Below are 13,798 nucleotides of genomic sequence, written 5' to 3'. Positions count from 1 at the left end.
TCCTATTCTATTTTGCAAATATTTTCTCTCCCGCCACCGCTGACTCTTCCCTTCTTCTTCCTTTTCTTTTTTCAGTTACCTCATCTCTTCTACCACCATCGTCATTTTTTCTTCAGATCTGCTACCACACCTTCTCATGCTTCTATCTCTCTATTTCTCCACATTTCCCTCTCTATCCCTCTCTTCTTCCGAAAAAATCAAATACGAAAGCTTTTTAGCATACGGTCTTTGTAACATCTAGATCATTCACAACAGAAAAATCTCTGAGTATTATATTATTGCTTTAAAATCTGATAGCGTTGTTCAACAAGCTGCTGAATTTTGGTACTTGACCAATACCAAATACACTAAATAGATATTATCTCCTATGTATATTAAGTGACAGCCACCACCCCCAAGTATGTTTAAGCTTAATAGAGATGACACCTTTGAAAAATGGGGTGCCTCAAGTGGCATTGGAGGCGTACTAGGTCAAAATTTCACATGTGCTCGTTTAATTAGCCACTTTGCCACCTTATTGCGACTGCATTACACACTTCATATTTTTGAATGGTTATCCTAAAAGTGTCTTAATAGATTTTTTTTTTTTTTTTTTTAATTATGTAAGTGTTTAATGAGAACAAGTTTAATGAGAACAAGTCCAAGTTCTAGTATAAAAAATGAAAAAGAAAGACAAATTAATGGGGTCGCCTATAGCTTTAGCCTATAAAGAAGTCGATCATTTATTCTATTTGCATCATTCTATTTTATTTTACGTTGTAAAATTTTCAATGAAAAAGGAAAAAGCAAAAAAAAAAAAAAAAAAAAAAAATCAAAGGTATTGGTATCTTTGTTTTATCTTTGCGTAATTGTTCTTTACTCAATGCCCCAAAGAATTCAATATATTCTTATTGAATGGATTAAATTGTGGAAGCATGATAAAGGAAACCAAAAATTTATCGACAAAGTTTGAGGAAAAAGATCTGATTGAACATACATTATAAGGCAAAATAAAATTCGGATCATTTCATGTTAATTTTGTTGTGATTCTTGTTTATATTACTATAAACATGGTTGTTTTTGTAACATTCAACTTTCCATCTCTCGCTTTTCATACTTTTATAGTTGCTACGTAAATATGTTCACAAAATCCTAAGCTTATATGTTGTAATCTTCAAATAATATTATCCAATTGATATTATATTTCTCTGCTCAAAGTACACAAATATAAGTATATAATGCTTTCTCACTAATATATCTAATTATCAACTATGATAACGAAATTATTCGCGATCTCATTGCATCTTTTGACATTGAGATTCTCACATTGTTGGATTTAAGCCCCCATATTTTCATAATCTCTTTATAGAATCTTTATTAAAAAAAGAAAAGACAATTACGTATTTAATGGTGACAGATAAATTCCCGATTCTCCCTAAAGTTGGAGAATTTGCATTAAAGCAATGGATTTAAGCCCCCATATTTTCAAGGTCCGAATTTTTTTTTCACGATGATAATATTTTAATATTCATGGTAAAAAGTATAGAATCTTTATTAAAAAAAGAAAAGACAATTACGTAGTCAATGTAATTAATGGTGACAGATGGTTAATTCACATTCTAATATTTAATTTTTTTTCTCTCCCATAATAAAACTGGTGTGCTTTATTTTTTCTTCCTCTGACTAAGTTGTTTATTTTCTAAAAACAAGGGATGAAAGGCCTTGAATAAATTAAGATTATATTGTCTTTGCATTCTTCTCAAATTCTCAAGCATCGCTGCAAACAATTGAGACAACGAAATTTTATTCTGATTATCAAATTATCAATTTCAAGAATCAAATTCTGTTATTCTAACTTCGACTACTTTTTTTTTTTTTTTTTTACTTTTTTTTTTTTTTTGTTTCTTATAATTTTACTTTATAGTAGTATAATGCATTTATTTATTTGTTAGAATTCAAATATGTCGATATAAAATATGAATTATCCATTAGTGGTTGGCATTATATTTCTTAAAGTATTTGGGCAATTCGCACGATTGCCCCTATCTTGGGGTGGTCTTTAATTTTTGCCTCTCAAATAGTTGGTCTTTAATTTTTGGCCTTCAATAAATTAATTCGCCCATAATTTTGGCCTCATGCTCCAGCAGGCATAAGACTTGAACAACAAACTGTCACTTCTTCATGGGCACTCAAACCCTAAACAATGGTCGCTGTAATCTCCTGCTGTGCAGCTACAAAGCTCAGGGAAGATGAACTTCAACTGCAGGCAGCCGACATTCAACAGAGATAGAACAGAGACGCTTCAGATAAAAGATTGCCTATGTTGCCATCCATGAATAGAAAGTATGTGGAGGAGAAAATAACAGTGCGACAAGAAGTAAGAAGTACAATAGATATTTTATTTGATACAAGGTAGTACGATTTATAAGGCACAAACTGGGTATAAACAGGTTCAGCATAAAGGTTACAAGTCAGTAAGACGAGAAAAACTTCAAGACAAGAAAAGGATCCTATAATCATGCGTCGGCAGAGTATATAGCTGGAATAACAGACTGCTTATTTATGTGAACGTGAAGTTGAACTTACGACAGGCAATCACATTCTGATATTGCTGAACCTTCTGTAAGGAGTTCTCCACTCCCAGAAGTTTTGTGTGTGTGTGTGTATATATATATAGAGAGAGAGAGAGAGTGCAGAGAAATAACGATACTGATTTAGCTGTATTCAAGTATAGCACCCGTATGATTAAACCCACATGATACTTCCAATGCTTTTACATGTCTATGAAAGTTGACTTTTGTAGGCTTAATGTAATCAACATCATTTCCTTGACCCTGCACAAACCCACTTTGTATTAGGCAAGTTTAAGCAACCCACACATCCAGGATACCCAGTGTATGGCAACCGAAAAAGTCACTTAAAACTCTGAAGTCAAATAGGAAAAACAAAATAGTGGAAGTGGGAAAAAGATTTAAAACAAAAGGGAAAATGGGCAAAGACGGAAACCAAGTGGAAGTTGCCACTTTCGTGAAAATGTTTTGATTTATCAAACAAGGCTCTGCTCATCCATAAGGTGAAAGAGAGTGATTAAAAATACTTCCACAAAGCAACAAGATAATAAAGCCAGAACTAAAATGAAGAAAGAAGAAGCAATTTAGCAAGGTTTTTGAACCATTTTTAAAGATGTGACATTGAGCAAACGACTTAGAACTAAAGTGACCTTTTACCGTGTTGCACTAACAGTTCCTCTTCATGTCATGACTAGTTTAGACTTAAGTCCATAAAAACATAACAACTTCATTTAAAGTCTAAGGGAACATACCAATTGTCCGCCAGAAGATTGTCCGTCTACAGAAAATGTTCCATGGGAGCCTCCCCATCCCCAAGTGTAAACGTTTCCTCCTGAAGGTCAAATGTGGAGGTTATAGTTAACCGTGAGTAAACCAAATAGCTCACTCACTTGATGTGAAAATACTATCATTCAAATGCCAGAACAAATAGAACCAAATAGTTGTTGACAACGAATGAATAACTAAATACTGAAAAGTAGAGAAGTAAAACAGTAAAATGGCACTTTCACAACTACACAGAAGCGTGAGACTTTTGCAGCCCACAACCATGCCACAATCAGGATAGAGGAACACGGCAACGATAGAAAACCGAGGATATCAGCGATTACGTATCAATGGGACATTGGGATTCGTATATGAAACTGTAGAATGGAAAATCTTTAGGTTTGCAACATTTGAGCAGGACGAAATCTCCTCCTCTTGGAAGTTTAATTTCTTTCTAGATTAGAACGATAGAGAAATGAATTTAACAATCCTCTTTGCTTTCAGGAACAAGTCCTTGTTGTATCTTCTGAGGTTCTCTTTAGTTAATAATACAGCCAACATAAAAGAAGATAACATGACCATTTCCAGTTCTCAACCCACTTTGTCACTAGGAAATGACGGGTGTAGAATTTTAATTAGGTTTTTATGGTAACAACCTTGAGAACAACAATGGTCCACAGAAATGTTATAGATACCTATAAAAAGCCGGCTTCCAAATTTGATGTATTGTTTCATTAGTAAGACATGAAGAGTAAGGAATCAAAGAGGTCAGCTCTCAAAGTTCGACCTTTCGGGGGTCAACCAGCTATGAAGATGCTCTGGAGATAGTTGTTCAAATTCGAATTTTGTTTGATGAAGAGAGTACAATCATGGTCTTAAGCAACAATGAACATCTCTATCCCCAAGCATTCATTCCGCTTCATTTGAGTCCATTTCATTCCAATATTCAATAATTTGTTTTCCATAAAAAGTTTAAGAGTTCCCTAACATCTGAGGTTCTATCTTCCATGAATGCTACTTGTACCATTTGTAAGTCTGCACAACCATGATCCATGTTAAAGCTAAAAATAGCTTCAATGAGTTTCAGTAGAGTTTGATAAAAAAGAAGGCAGAGAATTTCAGATTTTATTGTTCATCATCTTACATCTAATTAATAGTTTCCACTCCACTTATCTCCCTACCATCATCTTCAAGAATAAGTTATTCACAAGGAATATGTTTGAGATAGACAATGTTGATGGTGCTAATCAATCAGTATGATTTCATGAGACTATATTTTTCTTCTTCATAGCGTAATTATAGGAAAAAAATATTTTCTTTTATTGTAATTGATTGTCTTTTCCTTAATTGGTTAGGATTCACTTGTATAAATACCCTTCATGAAACCCTCCTTTACATACTGAAATACAAAGAAACCTTTTCTTCTTTCTCAAAATTTACATGGTATCAGAGCCGTTGATGCCTTTTGAGGTGAGTTTTACTCCGTTGCAACGTTAAGGTTCTCTTTTTTTTTTTTTTTTTTTTTTTTTTTTTTTTTTTTTTTTTTTTTGCCTTTCAAAAAGAGGTCAAGTTTTCTTCCTCCTTGAAGCTATCTGCAGATCAGCAGAATCTTTACGAGATTCTTTCTTGCTTGGGTTCGCTTGTCAACTCCGAGCCTACCCACCAAGTTTCAGATTTTGTCGATCACCGAAGCTAAGGTTTCGGGGAGATAGATTTGTCCAGCAATTTTTTCCAGTTTTCTTCTCTGGCGGATTGATTTGAAGATAATTCCCTTCTAGAATTATAGGAAATTCTATTTTCTGATTTGAAGTCCTATTAAAATTAAGGGGGACACGAAACCAATGGAAATAATTCTCTTCCACAAATCACTAATGTGAAACTAAAATGGCTGCTATATATCTTGCGCGGTCAAGATTTTGTTCGCTCTATATTAAATCTAGAAAACTGCTTGGTTATATTAATGGAGAGAATAATCAGCCTACTGCATCTGATGATGATTTATGGGATTCTTGTGTCTTTTAGTTACCTTTACCTCAAAAAAAAAGAAAGAAAAGAAGATTTATGGGATTCCTAGAATTCACTTGTTATGACATGACTTTGATACTATGCACCCCCGATATTACATTATCATGAAGATAATCCATTCTTCATGTACCTGAGTTTCCTCTACATGTTATATGTTAGCTCCATCACCAAAGAACTAAGTTGTTGTATCGTGATCATCGTGGACATGTTTGATAATAGAAGCACTACTCTTTTTACATGGTGCGTGTTATTTGCAGATGACATTGTGTTGATTGACAAGACGCAAAGCGGTGTTAATGCGAGGTTGGAGGTTTGGAGACAAACCCCGGAGTCGAAGAAATTGTGCTGATTGACAAGTCGCAAAGCGGTGTTAATGCGAGGTTGGAGGTTTGGAGACAAACTCCGGAGTCGAAAGGTTTCGACAAACTCCGAGCCGAAAGGTTTCGAAAGTTAGACTAAGACGTACTGGAGTGCAAGTTCGGTGACGTGTGACGTGATACTTGTAGATGACGAGGACGTGCGGCTTGATACTCAGGTCATCCCCAAGAAAGAAAGTTTTAAGCACCTGGGGTTGACCATCCAAGGAAATGGTGAGATTGATGATGACGTCACTCATCGTATTGGAGCAGGATCGATGAAATGGAAGCTCGCATCAAGTGTGTTATGTGACAAGAAGGTGCCGCCTAGACTTACGGGAAGGTTATACAAAGTGGTGGTTAGACCGACTACGTTGTATGGGACGGAGTGCTGGTCAGTGAAGAAAGCTCATGTCCAGAAGATGAAGGTAGCAGAGATGGGAATGCTGAGATGGATGTGCGAGCATACCAGGAGAGATACGATTCAGAACGAAGTGATTCGGGACAAGGTAGGTGTGGCACCGTAGTGGAGAAGATGAGGGAAGGAAGGTTGAGATGGTTCGGCCATGTGCAGAGGAGATGCGCTGATGCGACAGTGAGGAGGTGTGAGAGGATGGTAATGGTGGGCCTGAGGTGAGGGAGGGGTAAGTCAAAGAAGTCCAAGGAAGAGGTGATTCCGCAGGATATGGCACAACTTCAGCTTATCGAGAACATGACCCTTGATAGAAGGGTGTGGAGGTCAAGTATCAGGGTAGAGGGCTAGTAGGAGGCCGCAAGGATTTCTTTCCGTACTAGGAGTATTATTATCTTTATTCTTTCGCTTATTTTTTTAGATCTCTATTATAACTTGTTGGTTTATTTATTTCTTTCTTTCTTTCATTAACTGCATTTATCTTATTATATGTTGTTATTACTGCCTATTATTATTGTTGTCTTGGCACCTTCTCTTGAGCCGAGGGTCTATCGGAGCAGCCTCCCCACCTCCCAAGGTAGGGGTAAGGTCTGCGTACACTCTACCCTTCCTAGACCCCACCTTGTGGGATTATACTGGGTATGTTGTTGTTGTTGTTGTGACTCCTTTTATGATTATTCATTTTGATGGAATCCTACTCAAAACAGTTTCTTTGTCTGAAAATCGATAGTTTGCTACCTTTATTGCTTATTGCACTAGGATGAATTTGGGTGTATCTGTTAAAGGCAAATGGTGAGGTTTTCTGTTGCTTTCATCTATTTCAGAAAATGACTTATACTCAATTGAGGCTAAGATAAAATCTTGCGAATTGACAATGGCACAAATTACATGGATAAAAGATTTGGTGTCTATCTGGTGTTTAATGGGATAATTCATCAAACAAGTTTTTCATTTACTAGTGCACAAAATTGTGTTCCTGAAAGACCTAGATTTTTCTATTACTCATAGAAAAGGAGTCAAATCTTGTATCAAACATCTTTTATCTAAATTTGTCTCCTATCGTTCCTCATCTCCTTCCTATAGAGCCTTTGCCTAATCTATCTCTTTTGTGTTTCTTCCCCAAAATTAGAGGGAAGCTTTTGCAGATCCTAAACGGAAGCAAACTATGATTGAAGAAATGAAGGCACTACAAAGAAATGAGACTTGCAAACTTGTCACTTCACCGTGAGACAAAGAAGTTAATAAGTTGCAAATGAGTCTTCGCTGGGAAATATAAAGCTGGTGGGTTGATCGAAAAATTCCAAGCGATATTGGTGGCTAAGGGATTCACACAAACTTATGGAGTTGATTATCACGAGAGCTTGCCCTTGTTGCAAAGATGAACAATATCAAAATACTTTTGTCATGGGCAGTTAATCTTGATGGATTTACAGCAGTTGAGAATGCATTTCTTTATGGAGTGGATTTGATACTGAACAAAGTCTGGGAAAGATGTGCAGACTGAACAACCTTGTATGGATTGAAGCAATCCCCAAAAGCTTGGTTTGACAGATTCTCTAAAGCGGTGGTCTCTTTCGGTCACCAACAAAGCAATGCCGATCACACCCTCTTCATAAGACATCAAAAGGGGGTAAATTCACTCTTTTTATCGGTTACATTGACAACATAGTAATGTCAGGAAATGACAAAGAGATGATCCAATTAAAGGAGTTGTTAGAACAAGAATTTGAGATCAAAGATCTAGAGAAATTGCAGTACCTTTTGGGGATTGAGGTTGCTAGATTAGAAAGAGGGAACTTAATTCCCAAAGGAAGTATATGCTTGTTTGCAACACAATTCAGAAAATTCAGTAAAAGAACTGTTGGTTAAGTGGAAGAGTATGGAGAATGCAAGTATAACATCAATAGCTTTCAAGACGGGGAACAAACACAAAGACGTTTATTAGCATCTATGCAAAACAGCAAACATATGCAAGTTAAATTTACTATGATTGTTGTACCAGAAATTGCAGCCGTATGCTTCCAACCACAGGATACCTGTCAACACAACAAGGTAAGATTTATGACTGTCATAATCTTTTCAAACCAATCAAACCCCTCCGATAGAGTTTGCTAGTAATAACATATAGTAGGTTGCATTTTCTCAATACATGATCTTCGCAATTGCATATGTATCCTTTCTTTACCTACTTTATGCACCTTATTACACTTCAGATAGGAATAGGTATGCAAAGCAATGCGTTCACCAAAAAATTGGAAAGAAATTCTATATGGAAAAACAAACCTCAGATACTGAATGCCTCAAAAATGGTCCTTCAACTCTTTCAGGTGTATGAGCGACATCTGTAGAACTGACATAAGCAAACACCAAAAGTACACCATAAAAATTAAAAAAATGAAAAAGAGAATCCATTAGGATGACTCTACCATCCAACAAATTCAACTATCAAGCAATGCAATAAAAGAGTACCCAATACCAAGACACCCATTTTCATTGGTGCCCCACACGTACAGTTCTCGGCCACCTACGAACAAAAACTGAGTAAATACAAAAGTTAAAGCTTACAAAAAAAGTAGCCTTTTGTTCCAAATAATGCACTTGATCTCATGCAACAACATATATTTAAATTGCCTCATTCGAGGTCAAACATCAAGAAAATTATTAACAAAATTCATGTTGGGCCTAACTCAACAACCAAAGTTAGCTCATGAGGCAAGGATTACCCAATTTCATATAAGGAAACAACCACCTATTCCCTACATCAATGTGAGATATTTACCCTGCATGCCCAGGACTGGACATCTGGTGCTTGAACACATAAAATGAAGGCCCAACATTAGGTAACCAAGAATAAGGATGGGTCTTGCTTTGATACTATGTTAAGAAAATAGATCTTGGGCCTAAATCTCAAATGCTAGCTTATGAGACGAGCATTCTCAATACCATGTAAGGAAAAAACAACTCCTTCCCTCAACCTGAGTGGGATACTAAAATAAAACAAAGGAGAGCAACTTCTCCTTTAGAACATGAAAGATCTTATAATTCAATATAAGAACAGGAAAGCTCGAACTTAAAAAGAAAAAAACAAAGCCAGATTTGGGTCCCTTCAAATCGCCATAATTTGGCTCCAGCTTTCTGGCCCTTCTTCCCTTGCTCTCTTAAGGAAGAAGGTAGAGCATTCAACTCTCTCTTGATAACTACTCAAAATACCATCCTTGCAAGGTAAAGGATAGAGTATACAACGAGGCAAAACGAATTTATGGTCAGTTCTGCTTGGCTATCTCCCATAGAAGCAAAGGAAGATACAAGGATTAAACCCTTCCCGTCTGCCTAAGTCTTGGTAGGTAGAGTTACCCGGTACCTGTTCTGGTGACAGGTAAGTACCCGGAACCTGTTCTGGTGAGAGATAGCAAGTACCCAGTGGATTAATTGAGGTTCACACAAGAAGATACTTTTAAAATGTCCAACTTTGGTCTTTAACATTTAATGTACCATCTAATTATTCCCTACTTCTATTCAGATGAGAAGCTATTCAATTGCTTCTATTTCTCAACTGAACTAAATGAAGTCATTGCAGAAAACAGCTGCACTTGGGTTAACTATCCTTGTGCCATGCAGGGACTTAAAGGCAGGCAGTGCAATCTACTAGATAGAGAATCCCTCTTCCATATAAAATCAATTTATTTACTTGTTTTAGATATAATTTTCTGGATGCTTTTATCTAGAAGAAACCATTAAAACACCAAAGAGACCAAGGTAACATGAAGGAAAATTGCAGCTACGTCGTAAGAATACTAATATACGTCCGTTAACTTATAAAATACAGTAAATTGAAAGCCCAAACTTACATACTCCTATATCCAGTTTATATGACACTCTTTTCTTTTTAGACAGCCCCAAAGAGAATGATACCTTTATTAAAAATTTAACTTTAAACTTCCCACTTTACCCTTAAAGACATTGATTTATAGCCACACAAATATCCATGGCTTGCTTCAAAAGTCTTCCAAACATTCTTTAACTCTGCACCCAGTCAACACCATGACATAAATTGGGACTAAGGAAGTATGTTTAACTTGGATGAATAAGTTCCAGATTGCACGTCTTTTACATACACTTAACGTATATCATGGACATAAAATTTGATTCTCTTTAGAAACCTAGTGGTTCCTCCGTTGGGGAAACCTTCTAAGACAACCCAACATAGCTCAACCACCTTTACATTTAAATTTAACAGAGTACTCAATCACTTTCTTACAATGTTTTCCATGGAAAATATGTTCTTGAAAAATAAGAGAATTTCATACTTATTTTCTCATGTTCAGTTGGTTAGTGGAAAATATTTTTCAGATAATATCCACCCACCCGCACCCCTTGTACCCACCCCCAAAACTCACCACCACCCACCCCACCCCAACCCTTACAATATTTTATAGAAGTAAAATAGTATATATGAAAGAGAAAATTTGATCGGGACCCGACCCCGGGGGGGGGGGTGTTAGAGTGGGGTGGGTTGTAAAGAATTTTTTTTCCTTTTATTATAAAAGTATTAAAAAAAATATATGAAATAGAAATTCGAGGGGGGGGGGAGGTGGGGGTGGGGGTGGGGGTGCGGTGGCTGGTGGAGGGGTGAAATGTTTTCTAAAATTTTTGACCAAACGAACATGAGAAAATTGGAAAACAGTATCCAGAAAACATTTTCCTCCATACCGAACACACAATAGCTCTGTATTGTGTTCAATAATTGCTCATATTTTTTTGACAAGATCAATAGTTGCTCGTGTTTAAAGTCGCTTAAGCAAAATAATTGCTCTAAACTGCTTAAACATTCATAGTTAAGATGTCGATTACAATCTCCAAGTTTTACAACTACCTTGTACACCCTAACAGATGCAGACAACCTACTAAAGTTGGCCTAGCATGCATTATTATCGGATTTAAAGTATTAATTAATTGTCAAGCATTGAACTTGTAGAGCAACAAACTAGATTTTTGTTTTTTTCCACACAAAATAGATACATATTCTGATGTCGACATAAAAGGACAGCCACAAAAAAGTGTGGTGATCCCGAAAATTTCATAAGGTTTTAAGATCTTAAAGTGCGCCAACAATGATTATATTTAACCTTTTATGTGCCAAGGATGCTACAAGTATATTACACTACTTGAACATGATACTGAGTGTAGGAGGTGTATTGGAAGTGATTTAGGGTCTAAGGAGAGACCTATAGCCAAACAACGTTTGAAACTACGCAACGGATTAAAGTTTCAACTAAGCTTGCACATAACCAAACATTAAACGAGCAGACCATCTAAGATATTAAGAGTTATGTGGTGAATTACCTATCAAATTAAAGGCCTTTGAGTCTAGTATTCCAACGCTTCAAACCAGTGGTTATTTGGCCATATCTACAAGGAGTTATGACGTTTTTTACTGAAGGGTAGCAGAGCAGCTACACGAGACATGCGTAGCCACGCACCCCAAGCCAAAGCTATGCGTGGGGAACAGTTCCTACACGTAAAAAGCCTCAGCTACGCACACAGCTCAATTTCTACACAAAAAACCTCAATTTCCGTGCGTCCAGGTCTGTAGCTCATTCCAACAGCTTACTTGTAATGACCTAGGTCGTTTTGGTTGTTTTCTCCTTTTTTCCTATTTTTCCCTTGTGAACCTGTCCCTTTGCTTGTTTCGGATTGTTGTGTAGTGGGTGAGGTTGGCACAACTCCCAAGATATCCGAAATATCTAAAGTTGGAAAATTGCTAAGTTGAAGAATCTTTAAGTGTTAGGTTGGCTTTAGGCATCATCGGGGGTATTTGTGTCATTTAGGGAATTTTGTCGGTTCCGTTAGCTTCGGAACGTCGAATATAGGCTGTTTGAGTGTTTGGTTCAGTTCCAGAGGGTCTGAGGGCACTTCGGTCATTTGGTTGGAACGTTGATTTTTGCCCGTTTGGGGTTGACTTGGTCAATGAGACCTCTTTTGGGAATTCCGGGGATGCGAGCGCGTGTTCGTAGCGCATTTTTACATGTGTCTGCATATTTCGTTTGTATCGGGGAGGTTCCGGAGAGGTCTTGAGACTTCGGGTGATGAGAGTCAAAAACCAGATTTTTGCTGTTTCTGGTGTTCCCGCAGGTGCGAAGGAGCTCCCGCCCTTGCGGAGGCGCTTCAGCGAGAGGATGCCCGCAATAGCAAAAGACTAGTAGTTTGACCTTGGTCCGCCTCTGTGAAGATTTTGCCACAGGAGCGAGTACGCAGCCGCGAGCAAGTCTGCCGCTGCGGACATGGGATATTTTGAGGGGAAACCTACGCGTCTCTTTATGACATGAATTGAACTTATAAAGAACCCAATGGGTTATTGACGACTAGTATCCATTGTGACTTGCAGATTAATTCTTGTCGATTCGGTTGAGATACTATAAACAATTGTTAGCTAGAAGAACATTGAAGGTATGTTGAGATGAACCCTTCCATAGATTGTTTCCCGAAATTGCATGCCTTCTAAAACATGATTGTGTGACGAAATGTCTTCTAAATTGTTAGTGTATTATTGTGGGCGACAAGTAGTTATAAGCTATCCATGTTTTACCTCAAATGTTTATGACTTAAATTATTTATGCTTCATATGACTTTAAACGCTTCAAAGGTTTAAATGATAATGACTTTAGTATTACGTTTTCAAAGGAAATTGAATATGACTTTATAGTTTCTCAAATGACAAATGTTAATGATTATTAAGTGTTTAAGAATGAAATGTGGCTATTAAACCACACTTAAAGCTAATAATTTATGGCCAAATGTGCCAAATGAAAGGAAATGTTTTGGGAATATTCTTAAGTCAACTAAAAAGGTACTTGCAAAAGAGGATCAAATACTCGGAGCTACATGTACTGTTGTAGGACTATGGTCGTACCAGTTGATTTGGGTTATTAGATAGTCACCCTTGATTGGGTTATGTTCTTGCTAGCAAATCTGTCAATATTCATACGACATTATGGTGATACGCCAAATTCATCTCGGGCTAAAGGTCGGATCACCATGAGGTACACATGGTGGGTAATGTTTATGTCAATGATTAGGGACTCCAACCAAAGATAATAAGTATAGTTTGTTTAAAGCTTAAAGTCTTATATGCTTTATGAAATAAACGATATGGTTATTACTTTAAATTGCATTTTACCCTTTCATACTATATGTTCTTGTTCCATTTTATGTGAGAAGCTTATGATGCATATGAGCAATCATCGTTATGTACTCACATCTCTTCCTCAGGACGGCACAGTCTTTGCTAGGTACCTCCCTTATCCTATCTTGGTGAGCCCCACTTCATGTTCAGGGCGTTCTTTTGTTAGATACACATATTGGTATTCTTTTTTGGCATTGCTGAAGCCTCGTCACTAACATTTCTTTTATTCAATTGACATAGAGGCTCCATAGACATAGTGGGTATGGATATGTCGTTGTCATTCCTATTTGAGGCCTCATATGACATACATCATTTACTATTTCGTATATGTAATTTCGCAAGTCTATGAAAAGAAGGCGTTTTACGGAAGAAAAGTGTTTTACGAAAAGGAAAAAAAAAATGTTTCATAAGAAATTTATATTTCCGCTCATGCATGAATTATGTTCATAAGTCATATAAGGTTGGTTCGCAGGGTCAAAGTTAAGACACTGGGTCCGTCCACCAAGGT

At 36.9% G+C, this 13,798-nt stretch overlaps 1 protein-coding gene across 2 annotated transcripts in view; it reads right to left on the bottom strand.

The window, feature by feature from the left end:
* Positions 1 to 2,357: 2,357 nt before the first annotated feature.
* The window catches only part of LOC132067963 (ultraviolet-B receptor UVR8), a 48,725-nt gene continuing 37,284 nt past the window's right edge, over positions 2,358 to 13,798 (bottom strand). The window contains exons 11-15 of one of the 2 annotated variants that reach the window (XM_059461397.1): positions 8,577 to 8,631; positions 8,391 to 8,457; positions 8,107 to 8,143; positions 3,302 to 3,381; positions 2,358 to 2,813 (exon numbers count right to left, since the gene is read on the bottom strand). In XM_059461397.1, coding sequence (XP_059317380.1) covers positions 2,694 to 2,813; positions 3,302 to 3,381; positions 8,107 to 8,143; positions 8,391 to 8,457; positions 8,577 to 8,631 — 359 coding nt within the window. In that variant the 3' untranslated portion in view covers positions 2,358 to 2,693. Of the gene's footprint in view, positions 2,814 to 3,301; positions 3,382 to 8,092; positions 8,144 to 8,390; positions 8,458 to 8,576; positions 8,632 to 13,798 lie in introns of both variants that reach the window. The other variant, XM_059461398.1, reaches the window with a different exon arrangement.

The sequence above is a fragment of the Lycium ferocissimum genome, chromosome 8, assembly GCF_029784015.1.
Source record: "Lycium ferocissimum isolate CSIRO_LF1 chromosome 8, AGI_CSIRO_Lferr_CH_V1, whole genome shotgun sequence".
NCBI classification, from domain to species: Eukaryota; Viridiplantae; Streptophyta; class Magnoliopsida; order Solanales; family Solanaceae; genus Lycium; species Lycium ferocissimum.
Note: the sequence above shows the minus strand (reverse complement) of the source record. Positions and strands in the feature narration are given on the sequence as shown.